The sequence below is a fragment of the Chenopodium quinoa genome, unplaced genomic scaffold (assembly GCF_001683475.1).
Source record: "Chenopodium quinoa cultivar QQ74 unplaced genomic scaffold, ASM168347v1, whole genome shotgun sequence".
Taxonomy (NCBI): Eukaryota; Viridiplantae; Streptophyta; class Magnoliopsida; order Caryophyllales; family Amaranthaceae; genus Chenopodium; species Chenopodium quinoa.
In genome coordinates, this window is record NW_018742763.1 from 2,965,016 (window position 1) to 2,990,221 (window position 25,206).

Sequence of the window (25,206 nt, forward strand, 5' to 3'; positions counted from 1 at the left end):
TCATTTTTATGTCAAATTCACCACTTCATATGGTTTGCTAAACATATTTACGTATGCTAAGGTAGGTCGATCCCTACGAAACCTACAAAAACCAACTCGAAAAACCATATTTAGATTTCGACTTGTATGGAAACAATAATTTAGCATGGCTCGAATTTAAATTAGACCCAACCTGGCCTGACATCACCAAACCCAATCCCAAATATCCGAATTGATACCTTTAATAATATCTCCAAATATCTTGTAGCGGAGTAATACCTTCGTTGAAATAGACGTCGCCAATAAAGAGCTAATGTTTTTTAACCATCGATCAATTACCCCTAAAAGTGAGATTACAACGCCACCCCTAGCTAAATAGGTTAATGACCCTAATTAACCCCAATTTGCATACAAAAGCCATGTTTAGTTCACCGAGGATCCTTATTACTTATTTCAAATCAGATCTGAAAAAAGTAACTTCAAATCAGATTAAATTAAAAAAAAAAATACAGATGAAAAAAAATAAATAAACTTTGAATATACACTATTTCTTTTTTTGTGCGATTTTCAATCGCTAAATGTCTTTACTTTCTTAATGAAGAAAATTATGAAAATTACATATTAATAAAATACACATTATTACGTTATCGTTGTTGCTTTTCGGTTTGTCTCTTTTCGTGGTTGCCTTAAATATTTCATAAACGGTTTACAAGTTCCTTAAAAACTTGTTGGCGACGCCCTACTTTTTCGTCTTTAATTATTTTATGTCAAATCCAATTTCAAAGGATTATGAAGCATATTCTCCTATGCTAACATAAGCGCACTTCGCGTGACACTTACAATTAAATAAGACCCCACTTGTTATATTTTTTCTTTATTAAATTAGTGTATATTTAAGGTAAAAAATGGTTAAAGCAGACCATCAGATCAAGTCAAATTAGTAAAAAAAATAGATTCAAATAAGATTTGATCATTAAAAAGTAAGTTCTAATCAAGTTAGAAAAGCAAAATTAGATGAACTAAACAACATAGCCAAAGTCATAATCGACTTAACTTGATTTTCCTCGTTAAGGAAGCCATCAAAATTAGTGCGGAAATCAATAAAGGAATCCCATCCTTTAACACTAGATCCACCTAGCCTATCATATTGGTGCATGATCAATTTGATTAATATCTCTAATAATTAAAGTATTAGGTGCAAAAACTAATAAATCTAAATGGTGCTCCTGTCTTAGAAGCTAGACCTCAAGTTTGGGGTTTAATTTTAAATTTGTTAGCTTTTGCACCTAATATTTTGATTATTGGAGATATTAATCAAAATGAGCACCATTATGATAGGCTAGGTGGCTCTAGTGATATTAAAGGATGGGATTCCTTTATTGATTTCCGCATGAAATCAAATCTTGTGTTGACGCCTTTTAAAGGCCCTCCCTATACCAAGACTAATAATAGGGATGATGATCAACTTATTCTCCAAGGTTTAGATAGGTCTTATATGACTTCGAATTGGGTTTCTTATTACCCGGAAAATAGGCTTTTTAACCAACCAATTCTACTTTCGGATCATGCGGCTATAGTTTTTGAAGATACGTCCTTGCTTTGAGTTTCAAATAGCCTTACCAATTGGATAATTGGTGCCTTAACTATGGAGCTATCCATCAATTTGTTCTTCAAACTTGGCATTGTAACGTTACTGGCTCACCTATGTTTAACCTCTCTAGGAAACTTGCGGATGCCAGGGTCTTAATTAGGAATTGGTGATGCTTGGATAATTAAAAGTTTTGGGGAGTCGACTGGAAGAACTTTTCAAAGGACCTTTTTGTATGACAGTGAAGCAATTCATTACCTTTCAAATGCTACTCTCTATATGTCTAATATAGTTATTCATTCAAAGCAAAATATATTGTTACAACTTCAATTCTAGAGACAGTGCTACAAAAAGAATTGGTTCTTGAATGGGAAATGTTCCTCTAAGCTTCTTTTCTCCAAGGTTAAATGTTGTCAAAAGAAGAATATTATCTCTTCTTTGTTTAATGATCAAGGGGTGCTACAAAATGGGCTACAGGAGGTTCAACAAATTGTAGTGCAATCTTTAAAAACAACTTTCAAGACTGATGTAATTTCGATTTATGGCCTTGAGATAGACACTGTACTTGAGGAATTACATCTCCCCACGTTTACCTCGTCACAAATTGAAAATCTAGAATAGCCATTCAATGCTATGGAGATAAAAGATGCAACATTTGCTTTGGGCGACTGTAAATCTGCAAGGCCGGATGGTGTCACGGCGGAATTTTTTAAGCTATATTGGCAAACTGTAGGAGAATCTGTTGTTTTGGCTATCCAAGGTTTCTTTCATACTGTGTTCCTTCTAAAGGAATGGAATCAATCTCTGCTAGTAATGATTACAAAGATTGCAACCCCGACGGAGGTGAGTCATCTCCGTCCTATTAATCTATGCAATACAATTTACAATTGTACGTGTAAGTGCCTAGTATAACAGGTGGTAGTAATTTTGGGTCCTTTATATGCGAAAGCCTTAACTTGCTTGTATAGATTACAATGGGCTTCAAATGTTAATATACAGTCGCTTGTGGCGTTTTTGGAATCTTTTAATCTTGTTATTTTATTTCGAGGTGATGGGCGTGGCGACATAAACATCCTATGGCGTTTTTGGATTCTTTTAATCTTGTTATTTTAATCTTGTATGGATTACATAGGGTCAACCTTTGAGTAATGCAATATTTACAAGACAAATAGACAGCTAGCTCACAATCCTCATCAGATTTCCAGAGAAGCTACTACTCATACTTTGCTTTAATACTAACGTACTGTATAGTTTGTTAATTGTGTTTCCTTTCGACCTTGGTAAAATAAATAAATAAATAAATAAATTAGTGCGGACTTTATTCAGAGTTAAGCGCTATTCACTTCACCTTAAAAAATAATATTAAGTAAAAATAATTTCATGTAATACCCTAATATTTAAAGATTTTATCAAATATATTTTATGGATAAAATATGATATCTTAAATTATTTTATGAATTTTTATACTCTATTTTTGTTATCCTATAAAAATTATCATAAACTCTAATATAGCTATCAATTGTTTTACTGCATTATGATTTATTTTCTTACTTCGTCGTTTACTCGTCACTTTTGCTTTTGAAACAATCAAACCTTGATTTTCTTATCAAGCAATACCTTGATTTATGAATTCACCCAAACTTTTAGCATCAAGCCTTTTATATTTACCTTTGATACAAATTTTACGAGAGCACATGTACACCATTACATTTTCTCATGATCAATTATTGGACGTGAGTTTCGAGTGGCGTGCAATTGATTGACTTAATTATTTTGCTCATCACTCACTGTGCAATTTGCGTGTCATTCTACATGAAGTGTTGGAGTAATTGTTTCATATTTGGTTCTCAACTGTGTCTCGTTGTTTTGGTATTTGTCGGAAAGGTAATCACACAATTTTAATTCTTGGAGTTGTTTGATTATAGATTGTTAGTATTGATTGTACTTCATATTATTGTGTGTAAAATTTTATAATTTGTTATTTATAGGATCAATTTATATATATGTGATTAGTGTGTTGTATTATATGATTTAATTGTTGTATTGATTGATTGTGTTATTAAATCTAGGGTTTTTCATGTTGTTGCTATAGGGAGTATTGTTATATTGAGGTTTTAGGGTTACTCATATTGTTTTTGGGTTGTGAGTTAATTATATTTGGGAATTAGTATGTTTGTCCTGTAAGTGTTAAGATATTATATGAATCGAGTACGTCATGTTATATAATTTGGGAACCTGTGCCATTATTGAGATATTGTATATTAACCTGTGAATGGTTATTTGATCAAGTATGAGATCAAAAGGGTTGAGAATTATTATTTTGTTCTTGGTTTGAGGCTCGATGTTAATTACCTTAGTCCTTGGCTTGTTGGTAAGAAGATAATGATCATGAGTTAAGAATGAGATACAATCTTTATTTATATTTTTCTATGGTCCCCTACAGTGGGATTTGACCCATATTGGTCCTGGTTAAGGTGTTTTCTGGTTATTGAGAGTATTCAAGTTTTTATACTTGTTGGTTTATTTATTCGAATTACTCATGTCCAAGGCTAGGCATAAGACAAAGAGCGTGGGGCACACTTATGGGATAAATGAGTTAATTGAGTAAAAGATCATATTATTATTTGAGGTTGAGTTTGACAAAGGTTATTTTCAGAGTACGAAATTATTTTACCCTTGAGGTGTATATGTGTTATGTAGTTTCGAACTACATTGTTTAAGTGAGTTAATTATATTAATTATTCTATTGTTCTTTGTATTTTGATCAGTGGTGATTACTTAGCTTTTTGCTGACGTGTGTATTGTTTTGTTGTGCTATCTGTGTTTGCGGCCATGTCTTTGTCTTATGGTGGCCCTGCGACGATCTATTTTGGGATTTGTCCTTAATGGTGAGTAGTCAAGTTTGTCTAAACAGGTTGATCAAGTGATCGTAGCTAAAGGAGCTCAAGTGTTTCGATTAGTATTTTATAACAAGTTGACAGGCGGTATTTTAGGTCGTTACTAAGACACCTCTATCAAATGATATTTGTAGTCATGAACATGCAACTAAACGAGTATAGAGGCAAGTTAAGGGTCGAACACAGGGAAACGATTAAGCACCGCTATTTATCTCCTAATGTTAATCTAGTTCGATCAAGAAGTATGGTAGGTAAAGTAATGACTAAAGGGGATAGAATAACAATTAAAACAAGCACTAGGGGGAAGGATCAAACATACTATGAATTCAACGAAGTTAGGCATCGAAAAATAGGTTTACATGTAACCTAAGCAACTCATACAAGGCAATGTCAAGAATACTCTCTAATCACCTATCGGGATTAAGAGCTATCCTAGCTAGCATACACTTACACTATCGTCATAAGGCATACAAACTAAGGTCATGCAATAATCAATCACCTAATGACTATTCTTAAATCACACTATCGTCATGATTTAGTTCAAGTCACTCAACCAAAACATGCATATGGCCATAAACATGGAATGGCCAATAAGTATAAGCACAAGGAAGATTTAATCACAAATATTCCAAATTAACCTAGCCTAACATACATCAAACTCAAAGCATACCTTCACCAAACCCCTAGCAACAAGAAACTACTCACTATCTATAACTACAACTATAATCATACTAAGCAACATTATAACCAATGATGAAATAGTAAGAAAGACAAGGTTTTTACCAACTAAACTAACAAAGGTAGAAACTTTAATCATAAAAACAAGAGAAAATAGAGAAATATACCAAAACCTTCATTGAAATCCAAGTAAAGAACCATACATCGTCCAAGCTCCAAGCTTGACCATACATCAATGTTGCAAAATACTTCTTCAAAAACTAGGAGTAAAACTAATGTTGATGGGCAATGAAATTACACTAAAAACTATCAAGATTCTTCAATACAAAAGTGGCTAAAACAGTAACCTAGAAAAATTCCTCAAAAGCTCTCCTCCAAGGTTTCTATGCTAAAGTAACCTAATGATAGAATGTTATCCAAAGTTAGCCGTTTTTCCTCCCTTTTGTTGATTGGACTGAATTCGGGATTTGAATCCGCAGCAGACAGGCACGCCTGCGCCCAACATAGGCGCGCCCACGCGTTAAATGATGGCGTGGCTGCTCCTCGAAATGCGCGCCCGCTCCAAAGTGGGTATTTAATGGTTGGTCCAGCTCATCAGCGCGCTCGCGCTCATGGGAGGCGCGCCCGCGCTTATAGGTGGCGCGCTCGCTCCTCTGGTGGCGCGCCCGCGCCATTTGTCTGGTTTGGAATTCTCCCGTTTTGCCCTTGTTCCTTCCATCTCCGAATCAACGGCGTACACCTACAATCATGGAACAAGAGGGCAAAGCGTAATACAACGAAGGGGGAGGGGAGTATAGACTACCTAAACCACATGAATACAAATTACGCATCACAAAGGTAGAATACTCAAACTAGGCGGATCATAGCAAAAACATACTAAAATGGACCAAATTATTACTAAAACTACTAGAAAAGACTACCCTAAGAGCGACATAAATGTCACTCATCACAAGTTTGTAAAGTTTTATAAATAGCTCACCTAGTTTATTGGGTTGTAATTATTGGGATTTTGTAAGCCTTAACACTTGACAAGTTGTTGAGTGTGACGGTAATACCTCCGATTTAGGTGTATGTTTCCGCAGTTTTTATTAAAGGTTGTTTATTTTTCCTTTATTTATTATTAGCTAGTAAATTGGGGGTGTTACATTTCATTTCAGTAAAAAGTTCAGTTCAGTAAAATTAAGTTCACTTCAGTAAAATTCAGTAAATATAAAGAAGAAATGTAATAAAAAATCAGTAATAATAATTTCAGTTCAGCAAAAATAATTTCAGTTCAGCAAAAGTAATTTCAGTTTAATAAAATTAATTTAAATTTAGCAATTTCAGTTCAGTAAAAATAATTTCAATTCAGCAAAAATAAGGTGAAGTGAACGGGGCCTTAGAAAATATTTTTGGGAAATTATAATTGATAGCCATCAACTTTTGCTTATTTCTATTGGTAACCACTTTGTATATGAATTATCTTGATAGCCTTCCACTTTTAAAATGTTACTTCTGTAACCTTATATGTGGTTAAAAACTGTTAACTAGCTGTTAAGTTTAACGGAAGTTAGTTTTATAAAAATTAAAAAAAATATTTAACTAAGGTTAGTTATATTATATTTGATTAATTAAAAAAAAAACCCCTCCCCCAACCAGCCACGCCACCCCCTCTGCTGCCGGCACCGGCCCACCCTTTCCCACCGGCGCGTCCAATTCCCGACACCCTTTCCCCGGCCGTCCCTCCACACTACTATTCCTGCTGCCTCCCCTACTCCCCCATGCACCAAACCCACAACACCAGCAAGCATTCGGGCAGCTCCCCACAATTGCCACATAGTAGCTGCCGAACAATCAACCACCGTCACACCAACCCACAGCCAACAGCACCACACCGCTGCACTATCGAGCAGCGCCGCAAGCTCTAATTTTAGCCCAATTAATCCCCACCCAGCAATCGAATCAAATATCACCACCATGCCCTCAGCCCCTCACCACAATCGAACCACCATGGACAACGTGGATTACGCTTCAAAGGGAAATTGATATTCGATGATTACAAAAACCATCTTACCTCAAAACTATTTCAATGGAAGAGAGAAAGCTAAAAGCTGCTTCGATGGAGAACTCAAAGGGTCAAGAGTAAGCTTCAAGGAGGAGGCTTAGATCTACCTATCATCAAACAGTTTGGGAGAATTTTAAGAGAGAGGAAAAATTAATTAGCAAAGGGAGGAGAGAGAGAGGAACAGTACGGCTACGGGGGTGAACTCGGTGGAAGAGGGGGAAAGAAGAAATGATTTTTTTTTTTTTTATTATTAATTTTAAAAGATTAATTAACAATTAAAATAACTCTAATTCAAAGTTAACCTTATGTTAAGGTTTTTAACTAAATAAGGTTATAAGGTTACGGAAATAACATTTTAAAAGTTGAAAGCTACCAAAAATAATTTATATGCAAAGTGGCTAGAGATAAACAAAAGTACAGGGCTACCAATGAAAATTTCCCAATATTTTTTTTAGTTTCAGTATTTTCAACAACAAAATTCGCTGATCAGTGAAGGCGAACCCTCCTGCTATTCGTCCTTACAATCTCCATTCCCCTCTTCTCCAAACTGCTCACAATGTCAAACCGATCGTCTAATCACAGGTATGAAAACCCCAATTTCTCCGTCAACAGGGGCTTTCGTGGCAAAACCCAGAAGCAATTCGTCCCCCAAACTAACCATAATTCAGCAACATCAACCCCTCAAACCAGTAACCCTAGTTTCTCTGCTTCTGTGCGTCAATCTCAATCCTCAAATTCGGCATCATCCGCCCCTCATTTCAAGGGTAGCAGAGTTCAATTGGGCGCAAATGGTGAGTGGGTTTCCAGTAGCAACAATGGTGGTGGGGGCAATTTCGTAAATTACCTTCCTCAGGATGAAGCTGTAGCTGTTGGTTTGGGTGCGGAGGAAGGTGGTCTAGACCCCCTCGAGTCTCAGAGAGTCGTCGATCTTCTTAACAGAGAGTTGGCTAGGTTGCTCAAGTTAAAACCCAGAGATTTCTGGCGTGAAGGTTATTAATTTCTAACTCCCTTTTTCTTTATACAAACAATTTGGTTATTTTATATGCCACTGAGTATTATTACAACATGAAGTTTGATTTGTGTCGTCTCGGATATCACCCCCAAGACTTTAACTTCGCGTTAAATGCTAATATATTTCAAACCTAAGCTGCTTAGCCTTCGATATATCATCATAATTATGATTTCAGGCAATGGCATGCAATCTGTAACATTCCTCTTTTGATCCTCCTAAATCATAACCCTTATACGTGAGTTCTTCAAACTTTTTTGGTGAGGAAATGTTACTTGGTACACATTTTGTTTTGGAAGTAGATAAGATGTTTCCTCATGTTTTTGTAGACATGCATCTAATACTTCAGTTTTCTTTTGCTTCAAAGCGTTGTTATTCATTCTATTTGGTATTTTCGCTTCCTTTTTCTTCTCAGTGGCGGTAGATGCCTCCTTGCACGAATTTCTTGACAGTTTCCTGCAGTTTATAAGTAGATGGTATGATTTCCCTTATCATGGAGCCAAGGGAATTGTTGCTGGTGTTATTGTTGGGGACTTAGAGCTAAGCCGCCGTGTTTTCATGTTATTGTATAGGATGTGAGTTTTCAGCTTTAATAACCTTGCTAAATATTGTAGCATTTATTTCTTTTCTCAGTATGATACTATTTGTGAAGTGTAGTCATATTGTGTTTTATGATTATTATTTTGAAATGTATCGAACTTTTATTGCAGATCTTCTAATAAGGATCCTGGTTTGCGAGTCACAGAAAGCCTAAGTCCAAAAGATCACCAAGGTGGGTTGTCTTAGATGCTATTGGAGTTGTAATGGACCATTAAATGGCATGGCTCATGGCGATATAAGATGATTATACTGTGCTTAAGCTGTACTTTGCACCATAAACTGTGGATGTGTCTTGAATTTCTGCAACATAATCTAACCTTCGTTGGGATGTTCTTTTGCAAGATCCAAGTTACTGTTTTGATTTGTATCTTGAGTCATTGCTGGGGTTTACTATGTCCATAATCTCCATATCATCTGCACTAAATACTTGGTTGACAGGAAGTTTGTGTCGCGAGACTAAGCTTCGAACTAAATTATGATTGTTTGTCATGAACTCAAGTGTTGTTGATTTTTTTGTAAGATTTGAGCTCTGAAAATCAAGTGGGAGCTCTATGTTAGAACTCTAACTTCCCAACCATGGTTAGGAGTTTGTTTCCCATTGCCTTCAAGTTGGGGATATTTATGTGGTGGAAATTTTCTGGGTAAAAGTTCCACTTAGTTATAATCTAATGGTTGATGTTTTCCTGTGGTTTTCTGAAAAAAAAAACCCTGTAGCTCTGGTGTTGCTGACTTTATAATTTGTGCACGGTATGGATTGTATATGTATTCATATAATACATAATGGTTTGAAAACTTCTCATGGCCTGTGCTAATACTGTTTAGATTTAGAGCACTGCACGATGTGGAGTAGTGAAGTAATCCCTGGTTAGAAGCTTTACATGACCTGTAATGTTAAAATTATGAAGCAACCTCTGGTAGTTGCTTTACGTGTGTTGACATGCTATGTTAGGATTCTCAACAGAAAATTATCAGAAATTTTAAATTATGAGTTTAGTCTGTATCTATATTATGCTACTAGATTGTTTTCCAGGCTTGGAGTAAGCAGTACCATAACATCATTACAATAACTATAGTAAATCTTGTTTGTAGTGGGTTAGAGGTTGTGTCCTGGTGTCAGATTTTTGTAGTCTTACCTATACTATCGCAAAAGGCATTTCAACCTGACCACTGCTATTACAAAAATGCTGCTCTTTGTAAATCCTTGCTGCAAAAGGCAAACATATGGTAAATTGATAATAAATTAATACGTGACAGTTTAGTGGGGCATTTGATTTACTCTATGCTAATTGGGAGTTAAAGCCTTTTGATCGTAGAGACTTTCGGACTATGTTGAAGATGGACACTTACTATTGAATTAGGTCTTTGATCAGAAGAATGTAGAGTTGGAGCCATACATCTAGTTTGATGTTGGGATGTTATCTTTAACTTGGCTTCTACTAATGCTGTTTGTTTATCAAATCTTTAAGTAACGGTTGATAGACAATGGAATTGATTTGTTTTATTGTTTTTGTTCTTTGCTAATGACTTCATTATCGGTCTTTAACTAACTGCATTTTTAGTAGCCGACCCCACTTATGGGATTAAGGCTTTGATTGATTGATTGATTGATTGAACTAACTGCATTTTCTGGTAACATAAACCCTATCATGCTATTGTCTTAATTAGGTGTGTTGGTTAGAGTACGATTTTTTCCAAACTTCAAACACTAAGAGATATTTTTTTCAAATACTTGAGGGTCGTTTGCTTACGAAGATTTTGAGGAAAGCAAGGGGTGCCCTGAGTAAACCTTTAAGCATTCTCATATCTTAAGATTAATATGCGAACTTTGACGCCAGGAATGAATAGAAGACCTTATCATGTGGGCTTCTGAAGGGTAAGTTATCTATGTTCAATCTTTTCCCAATTAAGTGACAGGTTGTGAGATCCTATGGGCTAGGATATTGGTCCTCACATCAGAAAAGGTTTCTTGCTTTATGGGGATTTCTTTGATTTGTTTATCTTACTTGTAAAATGATAGGCTCACTGTTAACTTCTGACCACAGTTTATTTATTTTATGGTACATCTCTTTGATCTTTCTAAAAGCTTTCTTGTCTTTCCTTGTAAGGGTAAATTGATGTAATCTTGTATTTCCTTTTCTCTTTATTATAACCTCTGTGACTTGCACTGTTTTCTATTTTTTTTTTTTTTGGGGTTGGTGTGTGTGTGTGTGGGGGGGGGGGGGGGAGGCGGGCATGGATGCAAGCCTCTAGAACCTGGTTATTGAGTGTCAAGCCCCTTTAGCACAGCCCAAATTCTAGTAGTCCACCTGTATACCCAACTTTAAGAATGAGAGTTAGGTTTCAACTCTAGAGCTTTTGCTACATTGTCAGTATTTTTCTTTTTATTATTTTTTCTTTTGAGTCATGCTGTGGCAGTTTCAAAGGTAATGAGAATTTAAACAAGGAAATGCAGTTATAAACTTATCAGGCTGTATGAGAATTTCATAAGTTATTCTCATTGAGAAGGCCAAAATTTAAAGTTATTATATTGCAATAAGGGTCTATGATCCAAATATGGCCAAATGACTTAGATCATTCTCAACTCTTGTGGAATCGCTCATAGGATCATTTAAATACTATAAACAACTCTATATCCTTTAGATTGTCCTGATGGTAATGCTATATTGTAGTGAGTGGCTCAGTTTTACATTCTCAAGTCTTGGACCCTAAAGCACTACAAAAGAATCCTTTTTTGACTCCCAAGAAAATCTTTTGGTCTCTCTCAGCTGCTTCTTATTCCTTGAAACTCAGAGTCTACGCTTAAAAGAAAATCATAAATTACATTAATACACACTCACAAGCAAATCAATATGCAATTAACAACTGAATGAACTATTAAAAGATTTGAATTTAAAAGTTGCTTTTCTAATATAATAAGTAATAACTTATTTAAGTATAATTTTTGAATTATGCAAATGTTGTAGGATCTTATCTTACCTTATTATATAGCTTCTTATGATCCGAAGTAGAATGCCAATCCTAATTTCATTGCCTATTCCATAATTGTATCATCAATAGGCACATTAATATTAGAAGCTTGTGATCTTATAAAACTTGAACTGAGCTCTTGGACAGGTGCATGATTATGCACACCTGCAAGTTAACTAAATTTTTGTAACAAAACTTGCATATTTTCCACTTATATTTGATGAAATTTGTATATGACAGATAACGACACATTATGCGGTGCTTGAGTATGCCTGTGAATTTGTTCCATTCTTTATCAATGTGCAATAGCCATAGCAATTTGTTTATGGTAAAAACATTCTTTGTAAGTGCTTGCTTTTAATGCATTGTTCTATCTGTAGTCCTTTTGCAGGAAAAAAAATTGCTTAATTTGCCCAAGTTGTTGGATATATGTGCGGTCTACGGTCATGAAAATGAAGATTTGACCAGATCGCTGGTGAGATTTTATTTTTATTTTTTTTAAAATTCTTTTATGTCTAGTGTAACTTGAAAAAAGTCTTGTCATACTGCGTCTGCTCTATTCTTGATCACTAGCTGCGACTGGGGAATTTTTATGTTTTTTTTTTCTTCTCTATTACTAGCATAACTGTAATTACATGTATTTTCCACCGCACCGTTTGTCATATTATGCCCAGTCTCCACGAACATGTCTCAGGGGCTAATCTTTCCTTGTAATGCTATTTCCTACATTTCCAATAGTCTTTGTGTATCATGGCTAGATTAAGGGGAATAAGAGGAGAATAATTAAGGAGTTCAAGTTGAGGATGGAATGAGAAAAATAATTACATTGGGTGACCTCTCACAATCAAAGTAGCAATTACCCACCATTCTCTGGGTTACTTTTCCACCCACCTTCCTTGACCTCTTTTCATGTTCATGTTTGCCATGGACAACAGTTCTCCGAGGACTCCAACCATCCTCTGGAAACAGCCCAATGTGCCTGACTGCTCACCATGCTTCTCCTGCAACCTGAAAACAGCTATCCTCAAGTAGTTCTCAACCAATTGTCTCATTCTCAATCTGTAAGTCTTGTCCCCTCTTTTAGGTGGAAACCACAGATCTATAGACAGATAAGAAATCTTGACAAGGGTCAGGCTATTACTTTCTGGTTTTGCTTAAAAATTGAGGGTAGAGGCTAGAGAGAGAGGGCTAAGAGAAAGAAGCTTGTATAGTATATATTATTCAAAAATACAGAGAGAGAGGGCATCATAATAAGAGGGCATCATAATATTAAACCTATAATAAGAGGGCAATATATTGTTTATGCTTTTTTGTTCTCTATTTTTGGCTGTGTACTCTGTTTTTTTCCTTGTCCTTACTTGAAATTGGTTCCTGACATTTCTTAGATAAAGCATGAAAAAAAAAAAATTTCTGTTTTGGGTGTCTGGAATAGGCATGTTTTGATGGAGATACATGTTTAAAGGTGCATGCTCACTAAAAAATAAGTGCCTCTTATTGTAGGATTCTGCATAGTTGCATAGAACTTCCACTGCATTAAGTACCATGCCGGTGGAAGTTGAATAGCCCTTCTAGGATCATTATTGATCTGCTGTGAGCTATGCCTACAAATACTAATGCTTTCCTTTTTAGGAGACTATAAATAACTATTTTCTTCTGATCCAGGTTTTGAATGCTATAAATGCGCAGTCTGATACCTACAGAAGTTTCACTACCATGTTGTCGCATTTCTTGGGCATTGTACGCACAATGTGTGAACGTTGCAGTTCATCTTTAGAGGTAATTCTTTGCATCTTTTGGGTTTAATATTGAACAAATGGCATTTGACTAAATGTAAGATTAATAAGTTTGTTGAAGAGCTTATTGGCTGGAGGCTGAATTTAATCTGATCAATCAGTTCATCTGAACCTGAGCTACATAATTTGTTTCTGAATTTGCTGATATTCCTTGTTCAAGTGTTGTTAGTTCATTTACTGCTCACAAAGCCATAAATTTGCTATGTTTTACTTACTGCCTTACTGGTTTAACCCCAAGCAACCCTAAATATTATACTTGTTAAATTCCATGGTTAGTGCATCTATTTTAATTATGCTGTTGCTCGGAAAATGTTCACTTATTGATTTAATTAGAATACCATTTGTACTTTATGTGTTTGTATTCTCGGTATAGTTTTAGAGGTACCTTTAGCATATCTAAGATAATCAGTTCTGATTTCTACTTTCATCTAAATGAATTAAAAAAAGATTTGTCATAATAAGCAATAATAAAGGGTACAGACGAACTCACGCTCTATGAGCAGGGACCAAATCATCCAATCATATATGCCAGCCATTAAGACAATCCACTCATCGAAGAAGCTACAAATAACAGTACAATCAACTAATTAATGAGTAAATTATTTTCTTAGTCTTTAATTTCAAATATCCTGAACTAAAGTTTCATGAACTAAATCATTAGTTTATACTTTCTGTAATTTCAAGTTGTCCCATGTTGATTAAAGGCATTTCACATTAATTTTCAAATGAAACTTTGTTTTGTTAAACTTTAATTGGTAAAATTTTCTACTTTCAGTTTGCTCTATCTCTCTCCTCATCAATAATTGTGTTCACCCATGTGCACAAATTGAAGTTTGGGGCAATTTTTTAGGGATGGAGGGAGTACAAAGTTATCCTTATATTTATCAGCTCATAGTCATCCTATAAAATGGTTCCTAGATACCCGTTCAATTTTTCGAACTTCCCCTTGTGTAGGTGTGCATAGCTACTTTCCCAATAGCTTGGGTAATTTTTTCTCATTAAACAGTCAGTGGTAATTTAACACTGACCTTTTATAGGACCCTACTTAACTCAGACCATCTTAGAAAAAACACATGAAGGGGATAGCTCTACGTAGATCCTTAATTCCTTTACTCGAATATTGATTAAAAAATGTAGAAAATTGTGAGAGCTTGGTTAAATAAAAAGGTCAACAACAAGAAACAAGATATATTGATTTAATACACTTTCAGACAAAAAAATATATGTGTAATTGAAACTGGTGAGGGACTCTAATCATGAAATATTTGGCATTAGTGGATGAATTTGTGTGACAAACTTGGAAAGTTAATTCTAATATTTCAAAGCTTTTCTGTCTTGTGTAGTTGACAATATCCCCTATAAAAGTAGCTAGCTGTTCTTGTATGAAGATTTAAACATGGCTTCTGTATATTTGTATAGACTTGTCTCTGTACATAGGTTACTTTTCAAGTTTGAAGTTGACTTCCCTGTCCCCTGTCCAGGCTTTTGACAACTTATCTAGTTACTCCTTCCGTATTTTATTACTTGCTCCAGTTTCCTTTTGCGGCCGTATTTATTACTTGCTCCATTTCCTTTTTTGGAAACCTTAAACAATATTTTACTATTTTCCTCCCCACTAGTAGTCCCTTCATCTTATATTTTGATGTATTTCATATTCTCTCTCCTCCCCACTTATACTCTCTTTTGTTTTTTTAGATTTTTTTTATTCTTCAACTTACCCCACTTTTATCATATTTTATTACTTCCTACTATTTCTCCTAAAACTCCGCGCATGGAAAAATGGAGCAAGTAATAAAATGCGGAGGAAAATATTATTATTATTATTATTATTATTATTATTATTATAATAATAATAATAATAATAATAAACACCTACAAAGTCAAACGATTTACAAGAAATTAGTGGGGAGATAATATTATTATTATTATTATTATTATTATTATTATTATTATTATTATTATTATTATTATTATTATTATTATATCAAACAGTGCATGCTTGTTTTGGGGAGGTGGTCTAAGCCCAGTTGAACTTACAGTATACTGAGTATGATTTACTCTTCTTAGATTGTTTCCTATCAATAATTATGGAAATCTAAGTCAATTCCTTTCCTTGTACAGGTTTTGATTTCTGCTGGTGGCTGTGTATACAATGGACCTAGCCAACAACATATAGAATACTTAGAGGTTGGTTAATCTCTTCACTTGGTTTTTTTCCTCCCACTTACAAGCGAGACTTTCTTCTGCTGCCTTCTCTTACTATTTGCCTCTTATCTAAGTTGATTGTGGCAATATCAATTAAAAGTGGCTGTATCAAGTAGGAAAATATGCAACAAAGCAGCCCAAACCTCCCAATCAATGCCACAAGGAACACAAAGGGCAAGTAGGGCATTGTGTATCCAAAGTTAGTTACTACAAGTGGAGGTTAGGAAGTTGGCAGGAATGGCATAGAGCAAGCATCCAAGTAGTGGATGATGATATGATTAATAGGGGAGGATATTCAGAAAACTAGAGCGAGAAACCTTATAGTTGCGTCCACCTCTTGAATGTGGAGGGATTCTAATTGAGCTTGATCAGTTTGATGACCATATCTTAAGCTTCGGCTAAATTTTTCTTCTTTTCCTGTTCCTAAACCATTTTATCTTAAAATCCTATAATAGTTTGTTCATGTCTGATTGTGAGAAACGTAGCTGTATTCCTAACAGAAATGTTTCTAATTCTGGTAAATGGTGTCTATTGTACAACAATTTCTTTTCCTTTGCCCTCCCCCCCTCTGTTCACCAGTCATCATACTGTTTTCTAATTTTGCATTGGGCTGGTGTAATGTATAGGCTTTGTGAATGGTCTGTCATGTTTGTTCTTGTTTATAGGTGATGGATTTTCTAAATGATGCTGTTGTATCCATGGACACATTTGTTAGTGCTTATAAGCCTGCAGCTCTTTACCTCTCTTGCCCTGTTGATGCTAGGTACCAATTGCATAATTTAAATTTTACTTGCCTGTTTTATGCAAACAGTTATTATTTGTCACCTTATACACTGGTAATGACATCCTTTTGTTTTATTAAAAAGTTGAGTTGCTCTGTTTTCGCAGTCACTGTAACGAGGAATTGATCAATGTTCTTGCAACTTTGCATGACTCTCTGCTACCCTTGTTACAACAAGGGCTTCAAATCATTTTAGCTGCAGGAAAGGAAACATCTCCCATGCTTTCTGATGTTTCTCTTAGTTTGAAAATGTTATCTTCAAGATTAGTTGGTCTTGGTTGGAAACTATTAGATAATTGTTACCTGAGCGAGGAGTTTTTTAAAGATAACCTTCCCTTTCCTGCTGCCATGAAGATGTTTCCTGCTAGTGTTGAGGATCCTGTTATAAGGGCTGATATATTGGTTCAAACGTTTAAGGAGATTGCTGCAGTTCCTCAGGGCAAACATCACAGGGGTACATTCCTACAAAACATTGAAAGAAACTTTCAAATCATGCACAGAATTCAGAGCCTCAAAAAAAGTGGTAAATATTTTTTAGACAAAGCTGTGTTTATTGAGAAATTTTTTGTTTCTTTTGTAATTTCTTAACAGTCTCTTCTCTGTATGACATTGTAGTGTCCTTTTCTGTGTGCTCTCCACTAATTTTCCAATATATTAAATTGGTTTTGGGCATGACTTCGTAGCCTTAACATGAATGACTGAGATAGCATTGTTACCTGTATTCAGCTGTTTAACAAATGGAGAACCTTTCTCAAAATTTAATGATTGCTATATTCAAATGTTTTGATGCAGGATGGGTATTCATAGATGATGAGCAATACCAATACTTGACTGCGATGATGACACATCCATTACCTGCCGTTTCTAGAAAGTTACCCAGTGCTCCAAACTCTGATAGAAGTGATGGCTTGCAAGTGGCAGAAGATGCTGCAATCACAGAGTCAAAGATTAGTCAAGTGAAAGATCTTTTCCCTGATTATGGAAAAGGATTTATATCAGCTTGTCTTGAAGCCTATGACCATAATCCTGAGGAGGTGATTCAAAGGATTTTGGAGGGAACTTTGCATGAAGATCTGCGGAAATTGGATACTAAAATAATGGAGATAATTCCAACTAAGTCTGCTCCACAGTTGACAAAAAAAGATAAAGGAAAGGGTATTTTTGTGGAATCTACAGAACCGCCTACTACAAATTCAATCATAAAACCTCAGAAGCCAAACCATGAAGCAGTTTCTTCATCAGGGTCCTCCATATCATCTTCAGTTGGACGATTCATCAGAAAATCTAAAGATGACCAACCTGATCATGCTACTTTGGGTTCTAGAGATGAAAAGCACATGGAAAAGACGACTGCTTTGTTGTCACAATATGAATATGAGGATGAGTATGATGACTCTTTTGATGACCTCGGCATGACTGTTATGGAATCGGGTGTGGAGGAGACAGAGATTTTAGGTGAGAAAATCCGTTCAAAATTGAGTGTGTCCTCTGGGGCTGAAAGCCATGGTTCTGGTTCCAGCACAGCTACTTCCAAATGGAGTTCTAAAAAGAAACCTCAGTTTTATGTCAAGGATGGTAAGAACTACAGTTACAAGGTTGAAGGATCTGTTGCAGTTGCTGACCAAAAGCAAGCATCTTTAATTAATCAAGCCCAGAAGGAACAAATACATGGACTTGGACGTGGTGGTAACCGTCCTCTTGGTGCTGTTAAGATTCTAGTAGAGCAGAACCAAGTAGAAGTGGAGGAGTCTGATCCTTCGGAAATGGATGGTGGAGGTAATGCTGGAAGAGGAAGGGGAAGGGGCTGTGGAAGACGGGGAGGAGGAAGGAATAATCATTACAGAAAAGATAGAGCCATGAAGAAACACATAACTGGATTGGGTGGTTTTTAGGTATAGTTTTTAGGTATATACTAAAGCAACTAAAGGTTGTAAAGCCATTTAGTTATTCTTAGTTTTGGAAATTATCCGGTGCTTTTTTTATATTTACCTAATTCTTAAAACGCCAGTACAACGATAATTAATCAAAATCATAAAGAAAAGTAAATATAAATACTAAAAAAAGAAAGAAAGCTAGGTTTTTGAAAATGTTATTGTTTTTCAGCATCATTTTCGACTACACTATTCTTATACTTCGTATTAACTTTGATTACCAAATTTTATTATCTTTATGTAATACTAAAGCATGGTTTAAATTTTTTTATAGTCAATGTATTGTGCCAGCAAATAAATGTGCTTAGTTATAAATAATTAAATAATGCAATGTTGAGAAATTAATTAGAGGTAACATTGTTTGCAAATTAGGGTTATTTGTGTCATTTCACCTGTTTAATTGGGCATCTTTGTATTTTCGTCCTTTTCTTTCTCCATTCTCCATTCCACAATAATCAGCCAACCACCTTCTTCCACGTGAGTAAAGCTTGCCACCATCGCCTGTGGCAGTTTGAAAAGCCGCCGCGAAGGGAAGATTTTTCCTAAGGGGTTGTTATGATCCTACTTTACACTCTTTGCTACTAGGGTGTTGTAGGGGATTTTATCTCACCCTACTATGGGTCATGTTTTTAGACATGCCGACGATCCTAGGAAATGATACGGAGGACGAACTTGGAAGATTTGATAAATCAACATGAAGAAACATTAGCCCTCAATTTGGACTCAGATCACGCAATTCATGGTCACTTCACGGGTCATCAAAGTAAGGCTACGGTTTGCCTTGTAGCCTTCCTTGGTTTAGCTTGATGTTGGAGTCTTCTTTACTTAGTTATTTTTAGAGTTTGCTTACAAGTTTTTACCTTTCACTTGAAAGGGTTTTTCTTGTTTTAAGCACTTAGGATTTCTAATTCAATTAGGAATTGGTTTAGCTTAATAAGTTCCTAAATTGATTAGGACTTGTTTTTAGCCTAGTGAGTTCCTAAGTTAATTAGGACTTGTTTTAGTCTAGTAGGCGTCAATAATAGCTTGGAGTGCAAGCTTGAGTTAGGATGGAATTATCAAATTCTATCTTAAGGATAGTTGAGTCTAGCCTATAAATAAAGATTTGTAATCTTCGAATTGGACATATACAAGTTTAATCATACATTCATAAGAATATTGCTTATTGCTTTTGTTTAAGTTGGATTACTTAAATTCTTGATTGGTGGATTCCAATTTGCTGTTTTGTTTGTTTTAGTTAAAACAATCATCTAGGTTGATTATTTAGGTGGATTCTTGATTAATTAATCTAAGTTTCTTGCTTAATTCTTGGTGAATTTCCTGTATAGAATTAGGTTAGATTCATATCTTTGTGAGGCTTAGTTTTCGGACTAAAAATCACATCATATTGGTATCAGAACACGGTTTCGGCAGAATTTAAACTGGTAACGTTTGGCTTGGAATTTTTGAGTGATTCTTTTTGAATTAGACTCGAAAAACGTCTAGCTATCTTCACCTAAAATTTAGTATCATTTGGTTGAGTAACAAACGCTTTACAGCCTTAAACTTTTGGTGTTGTTTCACTGGAATACGGGTTGGGAGTCCGGTTGTTGTTTGCTTCAAGATTTGATCTTTTAATCAAGATTTTCGCATAGACTAACTTGGTTTGTGTAGGAATAATGAGTTACGAAGAGGTTCCACAGCTTCCAAGGGGTTTAACCTTAGAACAAGCGCAAAATCTTGGAAGAGATAGGCAAATCACCGAACTAGCAGCAAGGTTGGAGGAGGTATTGAAGAGACTTGATACTCGTGATGGATCTTCTTCAAAGAGGGGTGATTCTAACCCTAATTCTAGTTCAAGTGAGGAAGAACAACCAAGGAGAAACCCTAGGAGGTCACGAAAGAATTATTCATCAAGTGATGATTCACCTAGACCTAGGAGAAGGGATAGACCTAAAGATGATGATAGAAACCTTAGGTTAGACCTTCCCGAATTCAATGGGAGTATGAATGAACCAGAGAAATATTTTGAATGGATTAGAAGGGCCGAAACACTCTTTGATTATAAAGAGTATGATGAAAGAAAGAAGTGTAAACTTGCGGAGTTGAAGCTCACTGGTTATGCTAGTCTTTGGTATGATAATTTGAAAAAGAAGAGGCATAAAGAAGGGCGTAACAAAATCACAACTTGGGAGCAACTCAAGAAGCACATGAAAAAGAGGTTTGTTCCTAGTGATTATATTCAAGATATCTATCTTAAGATGCAAACTTTTAAACAAAATTCTATGATTGTTGAGAATTATATTGTTGAATTTGAGAAGTTATGCATGCTATGTGGTTTAGAAGAGATTGTTGAACATAAGATTGCTAGATTTATTTCGGGATAGAATGATAATATTGCTGAAAAAGTTGAATTACAACAATATTGGTCTTTTGAGGATGTGTGTAAAGTGACTATCAAAGCTGAAAAACAATTAAAAGGGAAGAAAAGCTCATTCTCTAAACTGTTTATAAAAGGATTCTAAAAACCTTTTGAGAAAGCTAATGTGGAAAAGGGTAGTTCAAGTTCGAATTACAAAGATTCTAAACCTAAATTCGAAACTAACAAGAAGTTTGTGGAAGGAAGGAAGTGCTTTAAGTGTGGTAGTGTTGGTCACATTGCAAGTGATTGTCCTTCTAAAAGGGTCATGATTGCACAAGAATGGGAACAAGAGCAGGCTATGTGTGAGTAAGGTAGTGACGATGAAAAGGATGAAGAAAACTTTGAAGAAGAGGAGGAAAACATGGAAGAAATTGATCCCGAGACTCAAGGTCAAAGTTTGGTCCTAAGAAGAACGTTACATTCGAAACCAACACCTATGGAGGGCGATCAAAGAGAAAAGATTTTTCATACAAGGTGCAAAGTGAAAGATAGGTTGTGTAATATGATCATAGACACGGGAAGTTGCACCAATGTAGTGTCTACTACTTTGGTAGATAAATTAGAGTGGCCAATTACCGAGCATCCAAACCCTTACAAGCTTCATTGGCTTAATAATTCGAGTGATGTCAAGGTGAATAAACAAGCTTTAATATCCTTTTCAATTGGTAAATTTCATGACAAAGTTTTGTGTGATGTTTGTCCTATGGATGCATGACATATACTATTAGGCCGTACTTGGAAATATGATAGATTTGTGAAATTTGATGGAAGGACTAATGTGTATGTTGTGAGGAAAGGAGAAAACAAGAAGCCGGTTGCATTGAAACCTTTGATAAACAATAAACCTTCTATTACTACCTCTAATTCGAAGAGTTCCTATTGATCAGTGAGAGGGAAGTGGAGAAAGAAATTGGTAATAACAACATGGTGTACCTACTTGTTTCTAATGAGGTCCGAATTGACAAAGAAGAACAAGGGAAGAGGCCAATTGAATTAGAAGTAGTCTTGGAAGAGTTTCAAGACGTATTTCCCAAGGAGTTACCTCCGGGACTACCTCCAATTCGTGGGATAGAGCATCAAATTGATTTGATTCCGGGAGCACCATTGCCTAACAAAGCAGCTTATAGGAGTAATCCAGAAGAAACCAAAGAAATGCAAAGGCAAATTGAGGTACTTATGACAAGAGGTTATGTTAGAGAGAGCATGAGTCCTTGTGCCGTGCCTACACTACTTGTTCCTAAGAAGGATGAAAGTTGGCACATGTGTATTGATAGTAGAAGTGTGAATAACATCACAATCAAGTATCGATTTCCTATTTCAAGATTGGATGACTTACTTGATGAATTACATGGTTCGAAATTGTTCTAAAAAATTGATCTTATGAGTGGATATCATCAAATTCGAATGAGAGAAGGAGATGAGTGGAAAACAACCTTCAAGACAAAAGTTGGGTTGTATGAATGGTTGGTGATGCCGTTTGGTCTTACCAATGCTCCAAGCACTTTCATGAGATTGATGAACAAGGTAGTCAAACCTTTCCTTGGTAAATTTGTGGTTGTTTACTTAGATGATATTTTAATTTACTCTAAAAATTTGAATGATCATCTAAACCATCTTAGAAGTGTGTTTGAAGTATTCAGGGAAAAGAAACTCTATGCTAAGCTTGAAAAATGCTTTTTCTTAGTGCCTAGTGTTACTTTTCTTGGTTATGTCGTGTCTAAAGATGGAGTTTCAGTGGATAAGTCGAAGGTGGAGGCTATTAGAACTTGGCCTATTCCAACTAATGTTAGTGAAGTAAGATCTTTTCATGGTTTAGCTTCATTTTATAGACGATTTGTTAAGAATTTCTCTAGTGTTGTGGCACCTATGACCGAGTGTTTGAAGAAAGAAAAGGGGAAATTCGAGTGGACTAAAGAAGCTCAAAGTGAATTTGAGTTGATTAAAAGGAAGCTATGTGAAGCACCTATACTTGCTTTACCAGATTTTACAATACCTTTTGAAGTCGAAACCGATGCAAGTGGAGTTGGGATTGGAGCGGTTTTGTTACAGAAGAAGTGTCCTATAGCTTACTTTAGTGAGAAATTAAATGGATCTCGTTTGAATTATTCTACTTATGATAAAGAATTCTATGCTATTGTGAGAGCTTTGGATCATTGGAGTCATTACTTAAGACCTAACCACTTTGTGTTGCATTCCGATCATGAAGCATTGAAGTACATACATGGGCAGCAAAATCTTAATTCTAGACATGCTAAGTGGGTTGAATTCTTACAATCATTTAATTTTTCCTTCTAAGTACAAAGAAGGGAAAGCTAATGTAGTGGCGGATGCACTTCCAAGAAGGTATTCTTTGCAAGGTATTCTTGATAGAAAATTGCTTGGTTTTGAATTGATTAAAGAGTACTATAAAGGAGATGATGACTTTGCTACAATAGTTGATGATTGTTCAAAGGGGGCCGTAGGTTCCTACTTGTTGCAAGATGGTTTTATTTTCAAAGGAAATCGACTTTGTCTTCCTAAGTGTTCAATCCGAGAGCTAGTTGTTAGAGAGGCTCATGGAGGAGGAATTGCTGGTCACTTTGGCATTACAAAGACCTTGAATATGTTACAAGAGCACTTCTATTGGCCTAAGATGGTTGCAGACATACAACTATTTATTGCTAGATGCGCACCTTGTCAAAAGGCGAAGGCTACTTTTCATCAAGGCTTGTATACACCCTTGCCTATTCCTAATGCACCATGGGAAGACGTTTCTATGGATTTTATTGTAGGGTTGCCGAGAACACAAAGAGGGAAACATTCAATCATGGTGGTGGTGGTGGATCGTTTTTCTAAGATGGCACACTTTATTCCTTGCCACAAGGTGGATGATGCTATGAAAGTTGCAGAACTTTACTTCAAGAAGATTGTTAGATTGCATGGAGTTCCGAAAACCATTGTGAGTGATCGTGATACAAAGTTCATGAGTTTCTTTTGGAAGTGTTTATGGAATCTTGTAGGTACTAAGCTACTCTTTAGTACATCTTATCACCCACAAACGGATGGACAAACCGAGGTAACTAATAGAACTCTTGGTGTACTTTTGCGTGGATTAGTAAGCAAGACACAAAAGGATTGGGATATTAAGTTAGCTCATGCGGAGTTTGCTTATAATAGGTCACCTACATATGCTACTAATCATAGTCCTTTTGAGGTTGTTTATGGGGTAAATCCAAAACTTCCCATTGATTTTATTCCATTACAAAAAGGCGAGCTAGTACACAAGGATGCCGAATCTAAGCTTAAATCAATGCTCAAGTTACATGCTCAAATTCGTGCAAGAATAGAGAAGGTTAATGACATTTACAAAGCAAAGATTAATAAGCACAGGAAGCAGCAAGTCTTCAAGGTAGGCGACTTGGTTTGGTTGCATCTACGAAAAGAAAGATTTATGAGTAAACGCAAGAACAAGTTGATGCCTAAAAGTGAAGGACCTTTCAAGATTGTTGAGAAGATCAATGATAATGCATACAAGCTTGAACTTCCGGGAGAATATGGTGTAAGCGCCACTTTCAATGTTGGAGATTTGGCTAAGTACATTCCGGATGAAGAACTTGAAGATTTGAGGACAAATTCTTTCGAAGAAGAGGAGGATGATACGAGGAAGAACTTGGAAGATTTGATAAATCAACATGAAGAAACATTAGCCCTCAATTTGGACTCAGATCACGCAATTCATGGTCACTTCACGGGTCATCAAAGTAAGGCTACGGTTTGCCTTTTAGCCTTCCTTGGTTTAGCTTGATGTTGGAGTCTTCTTTACTTAGTTATTTTTAGTGTTTGCTTACAAGTTTTTACCTTTCACTTGAAAGGGTTTTTCTTGTTTTAAGCACTTAGGATTTCTAACTCAATTAGGAATTGTTTTAGCTTAATAAGTTCCTAAATTGATTAGGACTTGTTTTTAGCCTAGTGAGTTCCTAAGTTAATTAGGACTTGTTTTAGTCTAGTAGGCGTCAATAATAGCTTGGAGTGCAAGCTTGAGTTAGGATGGAATTATCAAATTCTATCTTAAGGATAGTTGAGTCTAGCCTATAAATAAAGATTTGTAATCTTCGAATTGGACATATACAAGTTTAATCATACATTCATAAGAATATTGCTTATTGCTTTTGTTTAAGTTGGATTACTTAAATTCTTGATTGGTGGATTCCAATTTGCTGTTTTGTTTGTTTTAGTTAAAACAATCATCTAGGTTGATTATTTAGGTGGATTCTTGATTAATTAATCTAAGTTTCTTGCTTAATTCTTGGTGAATTTCCTGTATAGAATTAGGTTAGATTCATATCTTTGTGAG

The 25,206-nt window shown here is 35.5% G+C and overlaps 1 protein-coding gene across 1 annotated transcript; it reads left to right on the forward strand.

Moving 5' to 3' along the window:
* The first annotated feature begins 6,489 nt into the window (after positions 1-6,489).
* LOC110724411 (activating signal cointegrator 1 complex subunit 2-like) lies at positions 6,490-18,523 on the forward strand. Its single transcript, XM_021903832.1, has 9 exons — positions 6,490-8,175; positions 8,611-8,770; positions 8,906-8,967; positions 12,143-12,237; positions 13,425-13,538; positions 15,677-15,742; positions 16,426-16,523; positions 16,649-17,064; positions 17,334-18,523. Exons 1-9 carry the CDS (start codon positions 7,743-7,745, stop codon positions 18,431-18,433), a joined length of 2,544 nt encoding a protein of 847 aa, XP_021759524.1. The 5' UTR covers positions 6,490-7,742; the 3' UTR covers positions 18,434-18,523.
* The last annotated feature ends 6,683 nt before the right edge of the window (positions 18,524-25,206 follow it).